This window comes from Dasypus novemcinctus, chromosome 3, assembly GCF_030445035.2.
Source record: "Dasypus novemcinctus isolate mDasNov1 chromosome 3, mDasNov1.1.hap2, whole genome shotgun sequence".
NCBI classification, from domain to species: Eukaryota; Metazoa; Chordata; class Mammalia; order Cingulata; family Dasypodidae; genus Dasypus; species Dasypus novemcinctus.
In genome coordinates, this window is record NC_080675.1 from 129,152,211 (window position 1) to 129,177,732 (window position 25,522).

Sequence of the window (25,522 nt, forward strand, 5' to 3'; positions counted from 1 at the left end):
TTGTAGAAAACTTTTAAATACTAAAAACAGTTAATAACTTAATCACAATAAATAATTTCATTTATAAACATTGTATTCCCTACTTAAAACTTTTAAGAATGCCATCAATATCCTTAGAGGTAAGAAATTACTGATTCATGCTTGGGTGAAATAAACAAATTTCCGGGTAAATAATTTTTATTGTATACATTAACGTCACTGAACAAAGTTGATTTTTCCTCTGAGTACAGTAGAATAAAAAATTACATAGTCTCTTTTTTATTTTAAGCAAGCTATTTACAGAGTCTCACCTCTAATTCCTCAGCCTGTTCTGTGTTATCCTCTTCAGAGCCACTGGTTTTAGGTAAATAAGTCATTTTTAATCTCAGATAACCTTTAACTCTTGATTTGTTACTGTAGAAAAAAGAAAACAATTATTTGCAAAACTTTAACACTAGAAAGAAAAGCATTCATTTCATAATAATTTATTGAACACCTGCTAGCTACTAAAGGAGATTCAAGGATGTGCTCTGGAGTAGAAGTTATCTAGCAAAAGGTATAGATAGTAGAGAAAAAGAAAAACACTTAAATAAATAATTGCTATGATATAAGTTGCTAAGGAAGTTTAAGTGAAAGAGAGAATTTCAAAGAGAAGTTGGCATTTGAGTTGGGCCTCAAGAATGGGTAGGGTTTTGATCTGTGGCAATGGAGGGAAAGACATGAAAGAGGAGTGGAGAGAAGAGCAAGAAGAAGGGTTGGGGTGTGATTAAGAAAATAGCAATAGTTGAGTTTGCTGGAGTTTAGTATACACAAAGGGGTTGTACAGGAGGTCAGGATGGTCCAGGTGATGGGGCCCTTGGAAAACCACGGAAATTAGACTTTATTTTACATAAGCTGGGAAGTCACTGAGAATATGAGGGAAAGGAAAGGCATCAAGAGAGGTATGCTTTAGGGATATTGATCTGGCCTTGTTGTATAGGATGAAAGAAAAGTAGAAAGTAAGGCCTGATAATGTGTGAAACCTGCTACCGTTCCCTGACAGCTGTCTGAATCTGACATATATATGTTAATTTACCTAATCTATTTTCATTTTATATTACATCTTTGAATAAGAGTTGTCTAAGCTAAAGATTGCCACCCACCTATTAATATTTTAAATATTTTCTTTTTTAAACTTGTCTGTCTGGGAGTGGATGTGACTCAAGTGGATGGATACCTGCTTCCTACATGGGAGGTCCCGGGTTTGGTTCCCGGTGCCTCCTGAAAAAACAAAAACAAACAACAAGCAAAACAAACAGAAAAACCAGGGAAGCCAATGTGGCTCAGTGGTTGAGAGCCAGCTTCCCACATACTGAGTCCAGGATTCTAGCCCCGACCCCCAGTACCTTAAAACAAAACAAAAAACAAAACAAAAACAAAAACTGTCTTTCTTAAGCTTCTAACAGTCCTATTGCCCCTACCAATTCTAGCACTCTAAGGTTTACTTAAGAAATCCTTGCTTTTCATATAGATTTTTTTTATGTGTATGTGTGATTTTTATAGATATCAGTCATGTAACCAATTATCCTGTCCATTTATATAACAGAGTCCTAACCTTCTATTCCGTCTTTAAAAGATAAACTCCCTCTACCCCAGCCTCCCTTAATCTTTTTAGTTGTTTTTCTCTGCATAGGTCTCACTCATTTAGCAAATCTAGTGTATCTTTTCCCGAGCTGTCACTAAAACCTTGCTGCTCCTTTCTAAGGCCATTATGTGGCTCATGTCTTCATATTCAAGAGGATGTGAACACTCTGATTTGCTGCTGTAATAGATGGATACAGACAATATGCTCAGATATTTTGTTGAAATTCTTTTTACAATTATCTGTTTCATGCTTTTCCAACTGGATAATAAGTTGTAGGTCTTGACTTAATGTTGCTCAAAAACCTGAAGAATGCAGTACATTTTCTATTTGAATTAAAGTTCCTTCTGTATTCATAATAATAGACAGTGCAGCTAGGAGAAGTAAACTGTTCTATTTTTAAAAAGATACTAGAAAGCATGTGACAAACTGAAGAGCAGGCTACTAGGACAATCAAGTAAGCAAGATAGATTTATTTAGTTATTCCTGGTATGCAGATGTTATAATTTATTATACCTTAAATCTAAAATTAAAGGAAGAGATTACATTCTAGACTTCTATAGAAATGAACTATGTTACTTTTCTTATAGAGAGTAACTATTAACACAGCCCAAAGCACTGTCCCTTTAATTCTATTTTAGTATTTATATTAGTCATTTTCAAAAATGGTTTTTAAATGAAAGTTTCCAGTAGCAGAGTCTTTCAAATGTATTTTTCTAGTTTAAAAAACAAGAAAGATGCTGTTGTTTTCACAGATGTCCTTCTGCTTTACTTTGACCTTTTTGACAGTAAATCAACACACATGTTTTGACTAGATTTTACTTCACTGTGTGGTAAAGAAGATCAAAAGGAGTTTTATTTACAGCTTAAACCTAGAACTTTTGACCAAAATCAAGTAATTCAGTTCAGGAAAATGGAATTATTAGCATGTTATTTGGATTTTAAATTCCAATCTTTGTTCATGTTATTTTCTCTATACATTTGAATTTTCAAAAATATCTTTTTTTTTTTAGTAAAGTATGCAAAACGGAGTTAGGTTTTTCTGAAACTGGTTTTGTGCATGTCAGATTAGATATTAGTTTTAAGTTAATTAATGTTTGCAATTTTTTAAAAGCACAGTATGACAAAATTATAAATACTTTAAGATATAAAATAAATATAGAATAATGACAAAATTTAGCCTGCCAGTCTGACAAAGATTAAGGGGATAAATCTTTCCCAAGGGGTATAATCACTTTTCCGTATTTTCTGAAATTTTTACAAAGTGCATATTAATTTTTAATCTGAAATTAAAAAGCTTTTTAAAAATAATAATATATTTAGAAATAGCTTATTTACGAAGATTTAATCCCCAAATTTCAAAAGAGAGAAAAAAAGTTTAATATGCTATTATTTTAGATTTACCGACCTTCTTGGGTGAAGAACAAAATCCTTAAATGTATATGGTCTCTCCATTCTTGGATTTTCTGTCTAGAATAAAACAGTGGGTTTTCAAGATATAGCTATAACATAAAAAATATGTACTTTTCAAAACTATTCATGAACTATGACCTAAGGCATAAATGAAGCTAGAAGTGAGAAAAAATTAGCATTAGTTTACTAAATGGTAACAACTGGTAACCTCGCAGTGCTTTCATTTTTCTGCACAGTACAAATTGCAGCCAGTCTCACAATTTGGTCTAAAACTAGACAAGTAGATGACTTGTGGAGCCAAAAGGAAGGTAAAAAGAGAACTGGTGGAAAAACAGTATAGAGTGGCACCCCAAAAGAATATGTCAGCAGGTCAGCTTGGTTAAAGCACAGAGATGATTGTAGAAGAACAAAGAAATAAAGAGCCTGAAAAGTAAGACTGGACTGAATATATGCATTAGTAAAAACTCATGACCTTCAAAGACTACAGAGAGCCAATAAATAAATTCTCTCAAAGGAAACATACAGTAGTTTTTTTCTCTTTAAGTTCAGCAGCCCTTTGTCTGTTTTTATTATCCTCTTTTTCCTGCTGTGTTTTGCACTGTTAACTACGCATTCTATTTTGAAACTCTTTTGAATTTCATGGCATTATTTTACTTGATTCTCTTCCTGTCTCCCCTGGTATGTCTTCTCTTTCTCCTCTTATATACTCACATTGATTAAAAATTCAGTGCTTAGCCCCCTGCTTGTAGCTCTCTTATTTGGAAAGCTCTTCATTCTTAGGAATTCTTTTGTTACCTTGACAGTAATAACTCCCAATCCTTCCAGTCCCTTTTCCTTACACAATTTATTTTCATATCTCTTTCATCTGCCCACTTTAAACTTTCATTTTTCTCCTGTTTTCTATTTAAATTCAATATGCCCAATAATAAATTTGAGTTCTAAAACAAAATATATTTATCTTTTCTACTTAAGACACCACTCTTATCTCCCAAGTTCAATCTCTACTATCTTTATTTTTTGTTTATTCTCTTTCAAGCTCCATGTCAGATGTCTGTACCATATTGTTTTATCCTGAAATGTCTGTTTTACTTCACTGCTATCAGTTTAGTCCAGTTTCTCAGTGTTTCATATCTATATTGTTGCAAACTATCTTAGCTTCCTTCTGTGAACCCAAGCTTTCCCTATTCTAATTATTTAGTAGAATAATTACAAACTGATCTTCCTTAAACAATGCTTTCATAATGTCAACAAACTTCAATGGCTTACTATTTTTTACCGTGGTTCATGTGAGGGTGTTCTGAAGATAAAAATGAAATAAAAAATTGAGCTACATTTTCAGAAAATAATATACTCAATAATTAATAGCAATATACATTTTATAAATAAAATATTTACATTACCAATAGTGTGGATCTGTAAGTACTTATTAAGTGAAAAAGAATAAACACAAAACGTAAAATCATGGACATCTAAACAAACCGGTAATGGATATAGAGGAACATCCACTTGACCCAGGAAATCATCTCTTGTCTACAAAAGAAAATAAAATAAAGTTAGTAATATGTGCAATTCCTTTAGAAACTTTTAATGAGTTATTGTCAACATTCACAGAATATGCAGATTCTAAAAAATCATATGAAACATGAATGGAAAATAAGTGGAAAATGTAATATGGAAAACAGGAAAAGTATTGTAGTACAACTTCTGATGATGACTGAGAAGAATATATTATATTAGTACTTCTAAAGATAATAATTATATACTCTGAGAAAAGATAAAACAACTTTGAAAGCACTAAGAATGACCAAAAGCAAGAAGAAACTGAAAAGGAGAGGAGTCACTTCCTTTTTTTTTTCCCTCCAAGATTTATTTATTTATTTCTCTTCTCTTCCCCTCCGCCCCAGTTATCTCTTCTCTGTGTCTATTTGCTGCATGTTCTTCTTTGTCCATTTCTGTTGTTGTCAGCGGCACCAGAATCTGTGTTTCTTTTTGCTGCGTCATCTTGTTGTGTCAGCTCTTGCTGTGTGCGGTGCCATTCCTGGGCAGGCTGCACTTTCTTTCGCGCTGGGCGGCTCTCCTTACGGGGCGCACTCCTTGCACGTAGGGCTGCCCTACGCGGGGACACCCCTGCGTGGCAGGGCACTCCTTTTGCACATCAGCACTGCATGTGGGCCAGCTCCACACGGGTCAAGGAGGCCCAAGGTTTGAGCCGCAGACCTCCCATGTGGTAGACGGACGCCCTAACCACTGGGCCAAAGTCCACTTCCCAGGAGACACTTCTTGAAAGAAGGAACTGTACAAAGGATGATATTTTCTCAAATGGAATTAAATTAAAAATCAATAATAAAAAGATTGTAGAAAACTCCATATAGTTGAAAATTAGCTAATTTCTAAGTAACCCATTAGCCAAAGAAGAAATCACAAGGAAAATTGAAAAATATTTAAAAATGAATAATAAATAAAATTTGTGGGATGCAGCTAAATCAGTGTTTAGAAGGAAGTTTATAATTTTAAATGCTTAAATCAGGTAGAAAGGAAAGCTTAAAATCAATTATCTAGGTTTCCACATTAAAAAGCTATAAAAAATGAACTAACCCAAAGTAAGTAGAAAAAAAAGGGGAGCAAAAATCAATGAAATAATAAAAAAAAAAACAGAGAAAATTAACAAGGCCAAAATTTGGCCCATTTAAAACATTAATAAAATTGATAAAACTAACAACACTGACCAAGAAAAAGAAAACTCAAGTAAGAAATACCAGAAATGAAAGATGAGCTAGTCATTAAATATTCTAAAGAGCATTGTGGTTAATAATACAAATGCAGGAATGTCCTTCTGTGAACTAGAATGGATGTATGTCATTGCAGGTTGGCGGGAATGTGAAGAACCATGGGAAAAATACAATTAATGTAACCTATAGTTAACAGCAATATTCTTGCATCAATGCCAAAGACGTACTGTGTTAATAATATGGAGGTATGGAAAAAATATGCCAAATGTACGCTATGGACCATAGTTAGTGGTAATCATCCGTTGATACCATTTCATAATCTATAACAACATTGTGGTATGTTGGTGAAGGGATGTTGTATGGGAATTAGTCACATGTGCAAGATTGTTTTGTAAGTTCACAACTTCTGTAATAAAAATGTATTTTAAAAAATTAAGAAAAAAAAAGATACAGGAGGGAAGCAAACTTGACCCAATGGATAGGGCGTCAGCCTACCACATGGGAGGTCTGCGGTTCAAACCCCGGGCCTCCTTGACCTGTGTGGAGCTGGCCCATGCGCAGTGCTGATGCGCACAAGGAGTGCCCTGCCACACAGGGGTGTCCCCCGCATAGGGGAGCCCCACGCGCAAGGAGTGCACCCTGTAAGGAGAGCCACCCAGGGCGAGAGAAAATGCAGCCTGCCCAGGAATGGTGCCGCACACACGGAGAGCTGACACAACAAGATGACGCAACAAAAAGAAACACAGATTCTGGTGCTGCTGACAACAGAAGTGGACAAAGAAAAAGACGCAGCAAACAGACACAGAGAACAGACAACGGGGGGGGGGGGGGGAAGGGGGGAGGGGGAAGGGGAGAGAAATAAATAAATACATCTTTTTTTTTAAAAAAAGGAAACTTGAATAGTTTTATAGGTATTAAATAAATTGAATTTGCCATTAAAACCTTCCTACAAATAAAACTTTGGGCCCAGCTGGTTACACTGGTGATTTCTATCAAATATTTAAGGAATAAAAAATATCAGTATTATACCTTCTTGAAGAAAACGGAGGATGATAGTAATGGCACATGTACTAGGGTTCTCCAGAGAAACAGAACTGATATATGAGCTTTATTATAGGAATTGGCTCACACAACCGTGGGGAGTTGGGACTTAATGATGAAGGCGTCAGTGAATTCTTCAAGAGAAACTGGCTGGCTGAAGTAAAGATAGAAATTCTTTTTGACTGCTAAAATCATCGGTTCTCCCTTTAAGGACTTCAAGTGATTGGATGAGACGTCTCTAATTGCTGAAGGCAATCTCCTTTGTTGATTGTAGATGTAATCATCATAGATGCAACATTCACTAATGATTTAAGTTCACAAAATAACCTCACAGTAACTATCAGGCCAATAACTGCTTGACCAAACAAATGGATACTATAACATAGCCAAGTTGACTCAATCATCACAGTATACTTCCCAGCTCATTTTATGAAGCCAGTATAATTCTGATACCAAACTCTGACAGTCATTATGAGAAAAGAAAATTACAGGCCTGTGTGCCTCAAGAACACAGAGGCAAAAATTCCTTAAAATATACTAGACAATTGAATCCAGTGACATATAAAAGGATACTATATCATGACCCAGTGAGGTTTATTCCAGGAATCCAAGGTACGTTTAACATTAGAAAATCAACCAAACAATTTACCACAGTAACAGAATAAATACCGTACGATCATCTCAACAGCTACAGAAAAGGTGCTTAACAAAAATTAAAACCAAAAACTCAGCAAACTAGGGATAGAAGGAAACTTTCTTAGTCTGATAAAGGTTATCTACAAAAACCCTAGTTATCATCATACTTAATGGTGAAATATTAAATGCTTCCACACTCCCTACAATTTGGAATAAGGCAAGGAGATCCACACTTACCACTTCTATTCAGTATGACACAAGAAGACCTACCTACTGTAATTAGGAAATCAATAAATAAAAGAACCAGAGGTGAAGAAATTCTAAAAGCTTCTAGAGACAGAAAACAGACCATACACAAAACTGAAGGACAAGAGAGTAGTGCCTTCAACATTGAGAGAAAAACAGATTTCCAACATAGACTTCTCTAGTTAGCCAAACTATCTTTTTCAATTATTTAGGTAAAATGAAGACATTTTCAGATACTGGAGTTCTCAGGAAGGCACCAGAGGATATAGTTCACAAAAATGAGGGAGTACACCATAGCAAGGGAAGATGCAGGTGATTCAAGACAGGAGCAAACCAAAGGAGGATCCCAGAATGATAGGGAAGAGAACTCTCAGAATAACAGCTGTGAAAGACCTAGAGAACAACCAGTGCATGCTGGGACAGGATGAAAGAGAGCTCAGGAAAGATGTTTCTAAGAATAATAGGAATAATCACATGCATCTAATAAGATGTTGTAAGAATTATATGAGTTAATACATATAAAGTATTCGCATGATGTCCAGCATGCAGTAAACACCTAATAAATGTTAGCTACTACTTTATTTTTAAATGCTGGATTCTATAATCACTGCTCCCTTTCCTTAATCAGTCTGTGGACATTTCAAATAAATACCTACAAGAAAAGGAGCATGGACAGAGAATGACGCCTAGCAAATTGGTTTAGTTTGGGAGTCACATTCCTATTCCAAAACATAAGTTGACAATTTTTGAAATGGACAAGTTAGCACAGCCAGAGGGGTGGTGATGCAAGTATCAGAATCTGTTGGCTTTTATAAAGCATATTTATTTGAGGTAAAAGCTTACAATTACAAGGCCCTAAAGAGTCCAACTCAAGGTACCATAAGAGGCACTTTCTCATCAAAGTCTATTGCCACATGTTGAAGCAAGATGGTGAGTGATATCTGCCTGGTCTCTCCTTCCTTCTTTCTCTTAAGGCTCTGTAGGCCCACCTTCTTCCAACCTCAGCTGTAGGCTGGCATAGGGCTTGTCTCTCTTCCTGGGGCTTTAGCTGTTTGAGCCTTCTCCTTTCTGTCACAATGTAGGACCAAAATGACCATGTTCTCTCCTCTTCCGTGTCTATGGAGCTCTCTCTCTCTTCCAGTGTGTTTTCTTGAGTGTCCATTTATACCAGCCCACCAAGGGGGTGGAGACTCAACCCTGAGTCACACTCTACTTACTTGGTGGAATCAAAGCCCTAATCTTTTTTTTTAATAAAATTATCTTTTTTTTTAAAAGATTTATTTATTTCTCTCCTCCACCCCCGGCCCGGTTGTCTGTTCTCTGTGTCTATTTGCTGCATCGTCTTTGTCCGCTTCTGTTGTTGTCAGCGGCACTGGAATCTGTGTTTCTTTTTTGTTATGTCATCTTGTTGTGTCAGCTCTCTGTGTGTACGGCACCATTCTTGGGCAGCTGCACTTTCTTTGGCGCTGGGCGGCTCTCCTTATGGGGCGCACTCCTTGCGCATGGGGCTCCCCTACGATGACACCCCTGCGTGGCACAGCACTCCTTGTGCGCATCAGCACTGCATATGGACCAGCTCCACACAGGTCAAGGAGGCCCGGGGTTTGAACCGTGTACCTCCCATGTGGTAGATGGACACCCTAACCATTGGGCCAAGTCTACTTCCCAAAGCCCTAATCTTAACAGGTAATTGTGATCAAGACAAGTCAGCTGAATCTAATGCAGTCAAATGATATCACACCCAGAGGAACAGACCAGTTTACAAACACAATCTTTTTCTTTTGGGGATTCATAAATAATATCAAACTTCTACATATGGTATGTTTCTTTTTCTTTTTTTTTTATTTGATGAGATCCTTTTTTTTTTTTTTAAGATTTATTTATTTATTTCCCTTTCCCCTCCCTGCCCTGCCCCGGTTGTCTGTTCTCTGTGTCTATGCGCTGTGACTTCTTTGTCCGCATCTGTTGTTGTCAGCGGCACAGGAATCTATGTTTCCCTTTGTTGCATCATCTTGTTGTGTCAGCTCTCCGTGTGTGTGGCACCATTCCTGGGCAGGCTGCACTTTCTTTTGCACTGGGCGGCTCTCCTTACGGGGTGCACTCCTTGCGCATGGGACTCCCCTATGCGGGGGACATCCCTGTGTGGCATGGCACTCCTTGCACGCATCAGCACTGCGCATGGGCCGCTGCACACAGGTCAAGGAGGTCTGGGGTTTGAACCATGGACCTCCCATATGGTAGATGGATGCCCTAACCACTGGGCCAAGTCTGCTGCCTGGTATGTTTTTTAATTCCTGTTTTGTTACAAGTAGATATTATACTCGACAAATCTCATCTTAAGAAGGTGTAAGTAAGGAAGTAAAATACAACAAAATATAGTAGAATCTCAATTAACCAGAAATACCAAGGAATGAGATATTTTGGCTAATTGAATCACCTATCTTAGGTAAAAGATATAAAAGAAATAAAAGCACTTCTTTGCTTCACTCTCAGTGAATAGTCATGTCCTTAGTATACTGAATATACTGAATCTCTCTTTAATGATTCAAGACCTTGCAGTGCTTTAAAAGCATAGCTGTGATCAACTATCAGTGTAAGAAAGCTATAGAACAGAGTTTCTCAATATGGTACTCATTGACATCTTTGGCCACATAATTTTTTTTTGTTGTGGGGGCTGTCACATGCAGTGTAGGATGTTCAGCAGCATTCCTGGCCTCTACCTACAAGATGCCAGTAGCACCCCTCCCTTAGTTGTAACAACCAAAAAATGTCTCCTGACATTGCCAAATATCTCCGGGGGGGGGGGGGGCGGGGCAAAAATGCTCCTGGCTGAGAAGGGATAAGAGAGAATATCTTAAAACAAAAAACAAAAAAACCCCTATTTCTTGTTTTAAAAAATAACTGCTTTATTGAGATATAATTCACATACCATACAATAGACTCACTTAGTTTGTAAAATGTTTTTTAGTATTTTCAGAGTTTTGAAACCATCAGCATAATTAATTTTAGAATAATTTCATCACCCCAAAATGAAACACTGTACTCACTAGTGGTCATTCCCCATTTCTTACCTTCTTTCCCCCCAGCCTACACAATTGCCAATGTACTTTCTCTATATGGATCTGCCTGTTCTGGACATTTAATATAAATGGGATCATATAATATCTGCCATTTGAAACCAACTTCTTTTACTTAGCATAATGTTTTCAAGGTTCAGCCATGTTGCAGCATATTACTTCATTCCCTTTTTACTGCTGAACAATATTCCATTGCATGGACACACCACATTTTACTTAGCCATTTATTATTTGATAGACATATGGGTTATTTCCACTGTGGCTATCGTGAATAATGCTTCTATGAACATCTGTGTATGAGTTTTTATGTAGAAATATGTTTTTCTCTTGAGTATATATTTAGGAGTGGAATTGCTAGGTCATACTCCATTTAACCTTTTGAGGAACTGCCAGACTGTTTTCCAAAGCAACTGTACCATTTTATATTCCCACCAGCAGTGTATGAGGATTCCAATTTCTCCACTTCCTTGCCAGTACTCGTCATTATCTGTCCTTTTGATTATAATCATCCCAGAGAGTGTGTGTATCTTATTGTGTTTATTTTCATTACTCAGAGAAGTTTTATTTAGGTGGATACAACAGTGCAGAACGAAAACACCGTTTCACCTTTATCTACAGACATAGCAGCCTTCATTTTCAGCCTTTCATCCCTCTTTAAATGAAAGTCAGCATGATCAGAATGCAGAGATTGGCCAAGTGGCATATTTGGAAAGATAAAATGTAATAGTGATAGCAAACAAAATGCAGAACTTTCAAGAGTCTTGTGAATTTTTAAAGGCTCATTTTCTAACACCACAAACTGTTCCCATCCTTGTGGAAGAGAAATAAGATGGTCTTAATTTTTAAAGTCATTCTTCATCTGTTGGCAGCATTCTTACCAAACGACATAGCAAAAAGCACATGCGTATTTTTCTTTAAAAGCTTTTGAAGAAATTTAGTCATTAAAAATTATTTAAATTGCACCTATAGCACCACTTCATGGAATACCATTAAATTGTAATTATGGTGCCTTTAAAAAGCCAACTACATAAAGAGGAGCTGATGGTCTCAGTTTCCATAGGGATCACGTGTATTACTATAAGATTCCAAGATATTCCTCCTGCGGTGGGCAGGGGAAACACTCACGGCATGAATGAGACACTTCAGTCACTTATACAACTTCAAGAACAATTCCTAATCAAGCCCCATGTTTTAAGTGACAAAGTATTTTTAATATCTAAGAGGAGGACCCAGAAACACTTTCTTTAAAGCGGACAGGACAAACCAAACATGAATGAAGATCTCTTATATTCCAAGAGCTATGACCATAAAGCTCCTAGAAGATAATGTAGGGAAGTAACTACAACCTCTTATAGCAGGAAATGGCTTCATAAACTTTACACCCAAAGCACAAGCAAGGAAAGAAAAAAACAGATATATGGGACCCCCTCAAAATTAAAAATTTTTGTGCTTCAAAGGATTTTGTCAAGAAAGTGAAAGAAGAGCCTACTCAATGGGAGAAAATAACTGGGAATCACGTATCTGATAAGGATCTAATATCCAGCATACATAAAGAAAACCTACATCTCAAAAAATAAAAAGACAAAAAGCCCATTTGAAAAATGGACAAGAGATTTGAATAGACATTCTTCCAGAGAGGAAATTCAAATGGCTAAAAAGCACATGAAAAGACTCTCAACATCACTGGCTATTAGGAATGCAAATCAGAACTACAATGATCTGTATGACCTTACTCCTATTAGACTGGCTGCTATTGAAAAAAGAGAAAACTTCAAGTGTTAGAGAGGATGTACAGGAATGGGAACACTCATCTACTGCAGGTGGTAATGTAGAATGGTGCAGCCATTGCAGAAGATGGTTTGGCGGTTCTTTAGGAAGCTAACTACAGAATTGCCATATGATCCATCAATCACACCTGCAAGAATTGAAAGCAAGGACACAAAACAGATATATGCACACCAAAGTTCATCGTGACATTATTCACTATTGCCAAAAGTTAGAAGCAACCCAAGTGGCCATCAATGGCTGAATGGATAAGCAAACTGTGGTAAATACATACAATGGAATATTACTCAGCTGTAAGAAGGAATGGAGTATTGACACACACAAGGATGAACCTCAAAGACCTTATATTGAGTGAAGTAAGCCAGTCATTAAAGGTCAAATATTGCATGACCTCACTGATATGACCTAATGATATTGAGCAGACTCACAGAGATAGAGTTTGGAAGACAGGTTACTAGGAGATAGAAAGGGAGTAGAGAGTGGTGAGCCAATGCTCAATCTGGGCAGAACTGATGATAATGTGGAAGGGGGTGGTTTGGCAGTGGATAGGGGTGATGGTGATACAGGGATGTGAGTGGGGTCGATGGTGCTGGAGTGTAAGGGTAAGCATGTTGGGGGGGTGGGTGGGTTAGGCTATCCGTGGTACCGGGGGGAGGGCTGGAGGAAAGAACAGGTGATCTCGGGGGAGGTATATGGTTGAAAATGCATTTGTGGGAATGTTCTTTTGGCAAATATGGCAGAGGAGGGTCACTGGTGCAGGGTGTCAGTGGTGGTGGATGTGTGGGAAAGGGTGTACCTGGGGCATGCTTCTATGGAACAAAGAATGTATTTATCTTGTCATAGGGTATTATCTCAGTGGATGGAGACCCACACAACAAGCAAGAAAATATTAAACCTGCATCCTGGAAAGTCTTGCTATATTCTCAAATAGAGGAGTAAAAATCTCTCCAATACATAGGCAGTGCCTATTAAAAGAAAAACAGACCAATATTCCAAGTTCTCAATATTAATACATGTAACTATGAACCTTATTCTTGTCAAATTGAAACAGCCTAACAATAACTATTACCAAAGAGTTACCTCCTGAAAACCTCCTTGTTACTCAAACGTGGCCTCTCTCTAAGCCAAACCCAGCAAATAAACATACTGTCTACCCCACAGTGTGGGGATGGACCTCCCTGGCAATGAGGAGTTAATACCAAGCACTAACTAGGGATGCATCTAGAAAAAGACCTTGACCAGAAGGGGGAAACATCAAATACAAAAGAGTTTTTACAGCTAAGAGATTTCAAAATGAGTCAAGAGGTCATTCCAGAAGTTACCCTTATGCATGTCTCAAGCAGATCTCACTAACTGCCACTGTGAACAAAGCCTCAAACAGGGTGCTCTGAGGGCTCTAGAGCCATTCAGATGCTACAGGCAAGACACACAATCCCTTGAAATTAGCACCGTATTGGTGGGCCTTACCTTGGAATATATGACAACCTATTTCCCCAATATAACAGAGTTAGACTCAATTTTTAATTTCCCTACACATGATTCTTCTACTCCTTTTATTTGAGCCAATAACTAGCACTATATCCATTAAAATATATGTCTCAGAGACTTGTCAGTTGAGCTCTGAATCTTAGAAGAATTGTAGCCAGCACCTGCTTTCCTGATCATCAGACTCACCCAGGACAACTAATAAAATGATGATGGACAACCCCCATCCCAAAAAACAGAGTATCTACAACTGCAAGCAAAACAGCTCCTTCCATCTGCCCCATAAGATCTAAGCCCCCTCTCAATCTGAGGCAGAGCAGGCATCACCACCCCCAAACCCTCAGGTTAAAGAATGAACAAACATAAGGGTGGAATGCAACCATGGGCAAAGTAAACTGATTGATATTGTAGTAATGGAAGAACATGTAACACTGATATAAAGACAGTGGTTACCAGAGGTTCTGAGGGGAGGGGCTGGGAATAATAGGTAGAACACAGGGCATGTTTAGGGCACTGGAATTAAGTGTAAACCACAATGTAAACTATAGACCTTGGTAAGTAGCAATGCTTCAATATTTATTCATTAATTGTAACAAATGTACTATACCATTGTAAGATGTTATTAATAGGGGAAGATGTGGGAGAGGGAGGGAGTGGGGTATATGGGAATCTTTTATACTTTTGATATAACTTTTCTGTAATCTAAAATTCTTTAAATACAAGGTTTTTTACGTTAAAAAAAAATCTCTTATATTCCATGTACCACACAATATATTCTTTGTCAATCTTTTAAAAAAGTTTCAATTTACTTGTGAAAATAGAGCCCAAATGCCAAGGATTGACCAGAAGGAAACATTTAATCTCAGTCAACTCAGATGAAACCTCGATTACTGATAATTGCGCAATCAATATCCCTTTTCAAGAAGTTATTCTGCGAACTTTTCTGAGACCAGGGCTTTTAAAACTTCAATTTCCCTAATCACTGTAAGTCAACATTGAATTTGTATTAAACTTGGAAAGCAGTCACAACTTACTTCACAATGGAAAGCTAAGAACTGTTGCTACCTACATGTGGAAACCAATCACTTGCAGAAATACTCTTCTCTCTACCAAGTGGCTCTAGGACCCTCTTTCCCCTTCCCCTCCCCTGCAGAAGACGATCTGTCCTTTAAAATCAATCATGGTTGCCAACAAAATAGGATTTATCAAAGAATTTGTTTGGCCATTCATTCAACAAATACTTTTGAAATGCCTATTACATGCCAGTCAGTGTTTTAGAAGCTTGTGATATAGCAGTGGATAAAAAATGTCACCCTCATGGCTCTTCTATTTACCCTGAACTGAGGATAATGAAAATAAACCAAACAATGAACGCATTAAAAAGATGTATAACAATCTGCCTCTAAGAGCTAAATGAATTCTCACTGGAACAAGATCACAGAGGCCCTGCCAGCCCCCTAGCTAATTCTTGTGTAGAAGAGGATATTCAATTACCAGTGAAACATAAATGTACAAACAATACCCACCATACATTTCTGAGGTTTCTTGTTTTCTCTCAGAATAACTACAAAGTGGGGCAAATCCTCTTAGAAGTGTTATGCCCACCTTCCCCACATTCATTCCAGTGAGGCTGAACAATGATTTGTATCTGGAAGGAGACAACGCGTTGTGGTCAGGGAGAGGCTAACAGTCCATGCTGGCTGCCTGATCTCTACTGCTGCCCACTCTTTTGGGGCCCTTGTTCAGTCTGACTCTGGAAAACAAAGGCTGTTACTCAAGAGACACACAGTTCACTCAGAAAGCAGGCAAACATGACTTGACTGAGCAAACATACAGCCAAGTCTTCTTATGGGAGAAAGAAGCTTCAAACAAGGGCAAAGGGAGACCCACTCTGTGTGGCAAGATCTTAACCGAGCAGTTTCTTAACCGAGATGCAGGGACTGTAACAATCTTTGAAGATGTATTTAAAATGTGTGTCCTTCTGAGGAGGGGGGTCTATAGCTTTCTAAAGATTCTCAATGGGGATTATAACCTCCCAAAGTTCAAGAACCTCCATACTGGATGGCCTGTGCCTGTCCCTTGGTAAAATTAAATATGCAGCTAGAATACTGCTTTCAGAATGGTCAGTTCAATCTCCAGTTGTAGGTAGCACTACTGTTACAAATCTGATTTGGCAGCTTTTCATTGTGGTATTGATTTGAATTTTTCTGATGGCTCATGATGCTGAGCATCTTTTCATGTGCTTATTGGGCTCCTTTCTTAAAACATATTTACTTATAAATCTTTCCCACAGCCTTAGTCTCCATTCCAGAGGCAGTGCCTGATTACTGTAGGACAGAAAGAAAACCTATCCCATTCCACCACCTTAAGAAGTCACCTGTTTTACTGCTCCATATTCCTTATTCATTGATTGTACATTGTGAACAAAAGCATAGGAAAAAATCCCACAAAGTGACAATTTCCATGTCTCAAGAAACTGGTATATAAAAATACATTTAAAAAATTCTTGGAACACATGGTCTTCCTTCTTTAAAGCAAGTGATCTGAAATAGGTTTCCTAACTTCTACTTAAAAGGAAATGATCCTTAAGAGTTATATTTCTAATATTAGTAGGATGAACAAATTTTCCAAACTAAAAATCAATATGCATAGTCTGACAAGAAGATGGAGAATAAGAAACTGGGAACTATCCTGGAAAATTTGGGACATATGGTTGCTATAAATATAGGACAATTAGAGGTTCTTTTTCCATTTATAAAGGAAAAGAAATAGCTTAAAATTCATTCCTGTGAAGGCAAGTCAGTCTGTGATGTTCATTACTGTTTCCCTAGCCAAACGATTGTTCCAAATTCTGAATATTAAGTATTTCTTTGCAAGAGTTATTTCCTATATTTGAACTGCATACAGCTTATTTCATAAAGCAAATTTGCATTTGGTAAAATATAAGTAACTTAAGAATGCCTGTAAATCTGAAAAAGAATTTAGAACAGCAGGTGATTTTAAAGAGGATCATTTGTCATGGACACAAATTATTCAGTAAATAATACTTTTAAAATATTCTGAAGATATGATTTGAAGTTTCTTAAACCTATTTTTTCAGCATGAAAAGAGAAAATCCATATGCTTCCATATTACTAATTTTTGCAAAACTTCAGCTAGAACTATAGATGGCTCTAAGTGTAGGAGGACAAACTACCACTGACTTCAATAAGGCTGAATAAGTGCCTGGCTGTTCTGCTTTAAGAGAACTCAAGGTAATACAATTCAGAACTTTTAAAAACATGAGTTAAAGTGTGATAGATCTGAAGTATACTTTGCTTTAAAAAGAGTTTCCATAAAATTTGAGTTACCAGGAAAAACTTGTAACATTGATTTAAAAATAGTGGTTAACAGAGCTTCTAAGGGGAAGGGAAGGGAAGAATAGGTTGAACATAGGGCATTTTTACGGCATTGAAATTGGTCTGCATGATATTGCAATGATGGATACTGGCCATTATACATTTTGTCAAAACCTGTAAAACTGTACTGTAAACTATAGACCATAGTTAGTAGAAATGCTTCAATATTTGTTTATCAATTTTAACAAATGTAACTACACTAACGTAAGATGTTATTAATAAGAGAAAATGTGGGAAGGGGAGAAAGTGGGTTATATGGGAATCCCCAATACTTTTGATGTAACTTTTCTGTAATCTAAACTTCTATAAAAATAAAGTTAAAAAAATTTTGAGTTACAATAATTTCCTGGGGTAAATTTATTATATAAAGCAACTATTAAAGGAAGAATCATTGTCTCATAACCAAACCCCAAAAATATAGCCAAAGTTTTCTGCTGTAATATCAAACTTATTTCAATCATGCTTTTTTAATCTGTAAAAATGAATTTTATACATGTACATTAAATACAGTACAGTATAGTATTTCAGTTTTCAGACCATTATCTAAGTTCTTTTCTCTCATTTTCTAACCAAGATGACATTTTTAAATAATTTTAAAACAGAGGTAACATATATACAGGGTACAAAATTCAAAAGGAATTTATATATTCAGTAGTGGGATTGCTAGGTCATATGGTAATTCTATATTTAACTTTTTGAGGAACCACCAAACTCTCTGCCACAGTGGCTGTAACATTTTACATTGCCACCAACAATGATTGAGGAGTGTTCCTATTTCTTTACATTCTCTCCAACACCTGTAATTTCCTGTTTTGTTTTTTTTTAAATTTTATAGTAGCCATTGTAATTGATGTGAAATGGTATATCATTGTGGTTTTGATTTCCATTTCCCTAATGGCTAATGATATTGAGTATCTTTTAATGTGCTTTCTGGCTATATATATATCTTCTTTGAAAAGATGTCTATTCTTTGCCATTTTTTAATTGGGTTGCCTTTTTTTGTTAAGTTAAAGGATTTCTTTATATATTCTGGACATGAAAACTTTATCAGATATGTGGTTTCCAACTATTTTCTCCCATAGTGTAGGACTTTCATGATATAGTCCTTTGAAGCACAAAAGATTTAATTTTAAGGAGGTCTCCTTTATCTAATTTTTCTTTTGTTACCTGTGCTTTGCATGTTAAGTCTAAGAAACCATTGCCTAACACAAGGTCCTGAAGATGCCTTCTGAAGTTTTCTTCTAGGAGTTTGATAGCTCTGGCTCTTATATTTAGGCCTTTCTAAAAAAAAAAAAATTATTATTTATTTATTTTAATCCCCTTTGTGCCCCCCCCCCCAACGTCTGCTCTCTCTGTCCATTTGCTGTGTGTTCTTTTGTGTCCACTTGCATTCTTGTCAGTGGCACCGGGAATCTGTGTCTCTTTTTGTTGCGGCATCTTGCTGTGGCATCTCTCTGTGTGTGCAGCACCACTCCTGGGCAGGCTGTGCTTTTTTTCAGGCAGGACAGCTCTCCTTGCGGGGCACACTCCTTGCGTGTGGGGCTCCCCTACCCAGGGGACACCCCTGTGTGGCAGGTTACTCCTTGCATGAATCTGCACTGTGCATGGGCCAGCTCACCACATGGGTCAGGAGCCCTGGGTTTGAATCCTGGACCTCTCATATGGTAGGCGGATGCTCTATCAGTTGAGCCAAATCTGCTTCCTATATTTTGGTCTTTGATTCATATTTGCACACCGACGTTCATAGTGGCATTATTCATCACAATAGTCAAAAGGTGGGAGCAACCGAAGTGTCCATCAACTAATGAATGGCTAAACAAAATGTGGTATTATATATATATAATGGAATATTTCTCAGCTGTATAAAGAAATGAAGTTATGGTACATTGACAACATGGATGAAACAAGAAGACATCATGTTGAGTGAAATTAGCCAGACACAAAAGGACAAATATCATTATCTCACTAATATGAACTAATTAGAATAAACAAACTTATGCAGTCAGAATCTAGGGGATGTGGTGGGGATAGGGATTGGGAAATTAAGGCTTAAAATACACAGGGTTCCTATCAGAACAATGGAAATGTTTTGGTGATGGATGGTGTGCTGGTAGCACAATATTGTGCACGTAATTAACAGCACTGAAATATATATCTGAATGAAGTTAAAAGAAAAAATGTTAGGTTGTATATATGTAACAGAATGAAATTTTTTTTTAAAATCCATGGAACTGTACTATGCAAACTGTGAATCCTTAGTTATACCATGGACTATAGTTAATAGTACAATCATAAAAATGTGCTTTCATCAATTGTAACAAATGTTTCACACCAATGTGAGGTGTTAACAATAGAATGGTATATGGGAATCCTTTATTTTATGTATGATTGTTCTGGAAACCCACAACTTCTTTAATAAAGAAAAAAAAGAGAAGCTATCCAACTCTACTCTCTATTCCCCAAAGGGGCAAGAGCTATTATCATTGGTGTATGTTTGAGTATGTGTGTGTCCCTTCAGAGTTTTCTTTTATATACTGCTCTGCATCTTGCATTTCCCCTGATTGTTACTGTGCAGGTATTCTGTGGGCTTAAATAACAAGTGAGTGGATTGCATCTATGGCAGACTACATCTACAATCAAAAAAGGAGGCTGTCTTCAGCAATGAGAGAAGTTTCATCCAATCAGTTGAAGGTCTTAAAAGGAGAGTGAAGACTTCAGAAGTCAGAAAGAAGAATTTCTATCTCTACTTCAGCCAGTCAGCTTCTCTGGAGGAATTAACTGAAACCGTCATCTGAATTCCCAAATTGTAGCCTGCTCTCCCGAATTCAGACTCACCAATTCCCATGGTCACATGAGCCAATTCCTATAATAAATACATATGCAAACATGTGTGTGTGTGAGTGTGTGTGTATCCTGTTGGTTCTGTTTGAATAATACAGGGTAGAATTTAAACTCTATTTCTACAATTTATAGGTTAAAAGGCTAAATGTTTTCTTGATTTGAACATATGAGAAGTCAGTGTTTTTGAGTTGAAGAATATTAGCACATGTGATTCACTTAGAAAAATAAGCAGAAATTATTACATATCGAACAATTTATAGTATTTTGATAAGGAATGTACATTTCTTCCCTTCAAAAGTTTTTAAGAACAATTATTTTTAATGAAGATCTTTCCTCTCAAAATCCATTACTCATTAGATATTGTTAACAGGAAAAAGGATTGTGAAAATGACTAAATTTAACTACTTCCTAAAATAAGCTAATTTGCTAAGTAAAATTGTATTTGCATCACTTCTACTCTCGTGCTTACATACTGACTTCCTCTATACCATCACAGGCTGTTTAAAAACATTCTTCTGGAAGTTCAAGATTTATTGATTCTATCTTTGTTGTGTGTCAATGGAAAAACAGCTAGGTAAACGGTATAATCTGATCTACATATAAAATCATAATGCCATAGATTTTGGTCAGCTCTGGAAAATGGATGTTTTTGCTAAAAGCGAACATTCAAGCTTATGATTTGCTCAGTCAGCCGCCTGCTGGAAGATTTACCATAAGACCTGAATTATACTTGTTCTTGAACAATAGTTGCACATTGCTTGAAAACTGGGGTACATACATTCTACAACCCTTGGTGACCCTTGTATTTCAAGAGAGATTTTTAACCAAATAGATAGTGGTGGCAATCTGGGGAAAACACTGACTAAATCAGTTTCAGTTTGAGCTATTCTGAGTTTCAATTTCTTTGGAGGTCTCCACTATATAATCATCACAGACTTCTGAAAACTGTGTTTTTACCTTGAAGACACTCTTTATCTCTACATGCTTTAAAATTGAGTTTATAGTTTATTGTGAGGAGTTTCAAATATAAACCAGCTTTTGCATTTGCTGCACAAAGAATCTGAAGCAGGCAAGAACTAATATATATCAGAGGCTGTGTTATATCAAATCTGAATTAAAATTATAGCAATGTACTTTTAGAGGCAATTTATATTGTATGCTCCTAAACTAGATAACTATGAAAGATGAGAAAACAGCTTTTGCATTTATTTCAACATTCCTCCCCCCTCAAAAAAGGAGGGGGGGTCATCAACTTTTCCCATTGTTTCAAATTAATATTTCTAAACAAAGGAAAATAACAAGAGGACTGAATGTATAAAGTTATAATTTAACCAGATAATACCCACACCTAGATAAGTGATAAGAAGATCTTTACTTGAGAGAAAAAATTCATTCTTGATTGAAAATAGAACAGTCTCAGAGATTCACTTTTCTGAGCTCCAATAAATTATGACAGTAATCTTTTCACTCTAGGTCTAGGAGATTCTGCCTAGCTCCCAGGTGGAAGAAAAAGGTAAACTTTCACAAAGATGGAAACTAATATTCTCTGGGGAATTATATCTGTAGTTCAAATGAGAAACATGTAACAGATGGCTGCTATTTTTGAGAAAAACAGATACAGAATCCACCTTAATTCTAAGAAACAGGTGCTGTATAAGCTTTCAGAAATTTATTTTAAAAACAATTAAGTTTGAGAAGATGAACTAAAGTCATCATTTAAAAATGGATAAATGAAAGCTATGGCAGCTCAGGAGAGTAGCCTAGAGCCTTTTGCTCCCAACGGAAACTACAGTTTCTAAAGATCCAAAATTGGGGGAAGCAGAATTGGCCCAATGGATAGGGCGTCAGCCTACCACATGGGAGGTCCATGGTTCAAACCCCGGGCCTCCTTGACCCGTGTGGAGCTGGCCCATGCGCAGTGCTGATCTGTGCAAGGAGTGCCCTGCCACACAGGGGTGTCCCCGCATAGGGGTGCCCCACGTGCGCCCCGTAAGGAGAGCCACCCAGCGCGAAAGAAAGTGCAGCCTGCCCAACAAAGGTGCCGCACACACGGCGAGCTGACACAACAAGATAACACAACAAAAAGAAACACAGATTCCCGGTGCCGCTGATAAGGATAGAAGTGGTCACAGAAGAACACACAGTGAATGGAGCAGAGAGCAGACAACTGGGGGGGAAGGGAAGAAAAATAAATAAAAAATAACTCCTAAAAAAAAAAAAAAGATTCAAAATTGAGTTAGTCTCTTGCAGTGTTTCTCAAACTTTAGAGGGTATCAGAATCCTCTGGAGGAATTTTTAATGACAGACCCCTGGACACTACCTCAACTAGGGTGACACCTGGAAATTTGCATTTGTTTCACATTCTCAGGTGATTCTAATACAGTTGGTCCCTGAATCAAACATTGAGCATGAGAACCACAGGTCTATTCAATTCTTGGAGAAAACCATGGAGAGAGTAAAAAATGATTGGTAACAGCTGAAGATTAATAAGCAGGCCATCTACTGTCTACTTTCAAATGGACTGGATTATACATTATAAATTAAGACATTGAAATAAACCACAAAACAGAATCCCTCTGAAAGAATCAAAAGGAGTCAGGTACTGATGCACTTGTGCATTTCTTTCTAATTTAAACTGTCTGAATCAGTAAAAATATATACTTATATTCTAACTATGGCAATCCTCTGTTCAAAAACCTTTCATGACTCCTTATTACATAACATAATTTTCCAAGTGTGCTCCAAATAATAATAGATTTGCTGGATTTTAAAAGAATTCAAAGGTGGTCATGTAATGCCACCAGCAATGTAGAAGTGTTCCTATTCTCTATATCCTCTCAAGCACTTGTTATTTTCTGTGCTGTCTCCTACAATTAATTAATTAAGGTAACGAATAGAGAACTGGGGAAGTGGACTTGGCCCAATGGATAGGGTGTCCGCCTACCACATGGGAGGTCCACAGTTCAAACCCCGGGCCTCCTTGACCCGTGTGCAGCTGGCCCATGTGCGGTGCTGATGCACGCAGGGAGTGCCGTGCCATGCAGGGGTGGCCCCCGCGTAGGGGAGCCCCACGCACAAGGAGTGCACCCTATAAGGAGAGCCACCCAGAGCGAAAGACAGTACAGCCTGCCCCAGAATGGCACCACACACACTAAGAGCTGACACAACAACATGATGCAACAAAAAGAAACACAGATTCCCAGTGCCGCTGATAAGGATAGAAGTGGTCACAGAAGAACACATAGTGAATGGACACCAAGAACAGACAACTGGGAGGGGGAAGAGAAATAAATAAAAAATAAATCTTTAAAAAAATATATAGAACCATCTGTTTTTTCTAACTTGTCATTATTTGCTTTATATATTTTGGGGCTCTGCTGCTAGGTGTATAATATCTATAACTGTTACAGCTTCTTGTTGAATTGACCCTTTCGGCAGTATCTAATGACTGTCTTTGTCCCTCGTAAGAGTTTTTGACTAAAAGTCTACTTTATCTGATATTAGCATAGCTATGCCAGCTCTCTTTGGTTGCTACTTGTGTGATATATGTTTTTCCATCCTTTCAACATAATTATGTCTTTGAATTTAAGAACTGTCTTTCATAGACAGCATATACTTGTGTGATGTTTTTTTTATCTATTCTGCCAACCTCTATCTTTTGATTGGGGAGTTTAACCCATTTACATTTAAAATCACTACTAATAATGCTGGACTTTTTTCCTGCCATTTTGCTATTTGGTGTTTGTAAGTCTTACACATTTTTGTTTCTCAATTCTTTCACTAATGCCTATATTATATTTATTTGATTTTTCTGATACTGTATTCTACTGGGCTCTTCTCATTTCTACCTGGAAATACTGTCCATACATTATCCTTGTGGTAACATTGGGGTTAAAATTTAACATTGTAAATATATAACAGTAATATCTGATCTCATACAAACTAACTCCAATAGCATACACATACACTTTCCCTATACCCCTCCCTCCCTTTTCATAATTCTTACAAACTATATCTTTGTACATTGTATGTCTGAAACCATAGATTTATCAAGACTTTTTATGTATTATACATTTTAGCATCTATAGGATGCTACCAAAAAATACACTATAATAGTACTGGCATTTTATAATTACCCAAGTGGTTCCTTTACCAGAGGTCTTTATATCTTCATGCTGCTTTGAACCACTGTCTAGTGTCCTTTCCTTTCAGTCTGAAGAACTCTCTTTAGCATTGCTTGTGGGGCAGGTCTAGCGGTGATGAACACCTTCAGTTTTTGTTTATATGGGAATGCAATCTCTTCGCTCATTTTTGAAAGAAAGTCTCACCAGGTATATATTTCTTGGTTGGCAATTGTTTTCTCTCACTACTGTAAATATTTGAACCTACTGTCTCCTGTTGTCCATGGTTTCTGATAAGAAACTGTACTTACTCTAATTGGGACTGCCTTGTACATAACACATTGCTTTTCTCTTGTAGCTTTCAGAACTCTCTCCTTGTTCTTTGCATTTAAAGGTTGATAAATATGTGATGGGGTGAATTTATCTTCAAGTTAATCCTCTTTGGTGTTTGATGGTCTTCTTACATGTGCATATTCACTTTTTTAGCTAAGTTTTGGAAGTTTTCTGTCATTATTTCTTTGACAATTCTTTCTGCCCCTTTCTCACTTCCTTCTCTTTTTGGGACTACTATAAAACATATTTTGGTGTGCTTGATAGTGCCTCAGAGGTTCCCTAGGCAACGTTCACTTTTAAAAAAATTTATTGAAGTATATCACTCATACATAATCGTACATTAACAGTGAGTGTATAATAATAGTTGTGAACTTACAAAACAAACATATATAACATCATACAGGACTCTCATAACCCACCTTACCACCATTAACTTGCATTGTTGTTAAACCTTTTTAAGCAATGATTAAAGTGCACTGTCAAAATATTACTACTAAACAAAGTATTTTCCCCCCCAACCAATCCTATTATTATTATCTTTATATCATTTATATATGAACATACATAAACAATTAAGTATAGTAAAAGTTGTGAACTTACAAAGCAAACATGCATAGCATCATATAGGGCTCCCACACATCAACCCGCCCCCAACACCTTGCATTGTCATGAGATGTTTGTTACAAATTATGAACGAATATTGTCAAAATCTTATACTAATTATAGTCCTTATCTTACATTTGGTGTATTTTTCAACCAACCCAACCTATTATTTTTTAAATATATTTTTTATGACAGAAGTTGTAAACTTATAAAA

At 36.9% G+C, this 25,522-nt stretch overlaps 1 protein-coding gene across 2 annotated transcripts in view; it reads right to left on the reverse strand.

Moving 5' to 3' along the window:
* The window catches only part of NEDD4 (NEDD4 E3 ubiquitin protein ligase), a 191,298-nt gene that overhangs the window by 39,236 nt on the left and 126,540 nt on the right, over window positions 1-25,522 (reverse strand). For both annotated transcript variants that reach the window (XM_058294242.2, XM_058294241.2), the window contains 3 exons: window positions 4,493-4,543; window positions 3,009-3,070; window positions 291-393 (listed from right to left, as the gene is read on the reverse strand). In XM_058294242.2, coding sequence (XP_058150225.1) covers window positions 291-393; window positions 3,009-3,070; window positions 4,493-4,543 — 216 coding nt within the window. The remainder of the gene's footprint in view (window positions 1-290; window positions 394-3,008; window positions 3,071-4,492; window positions 4,544-25,522) is intronic.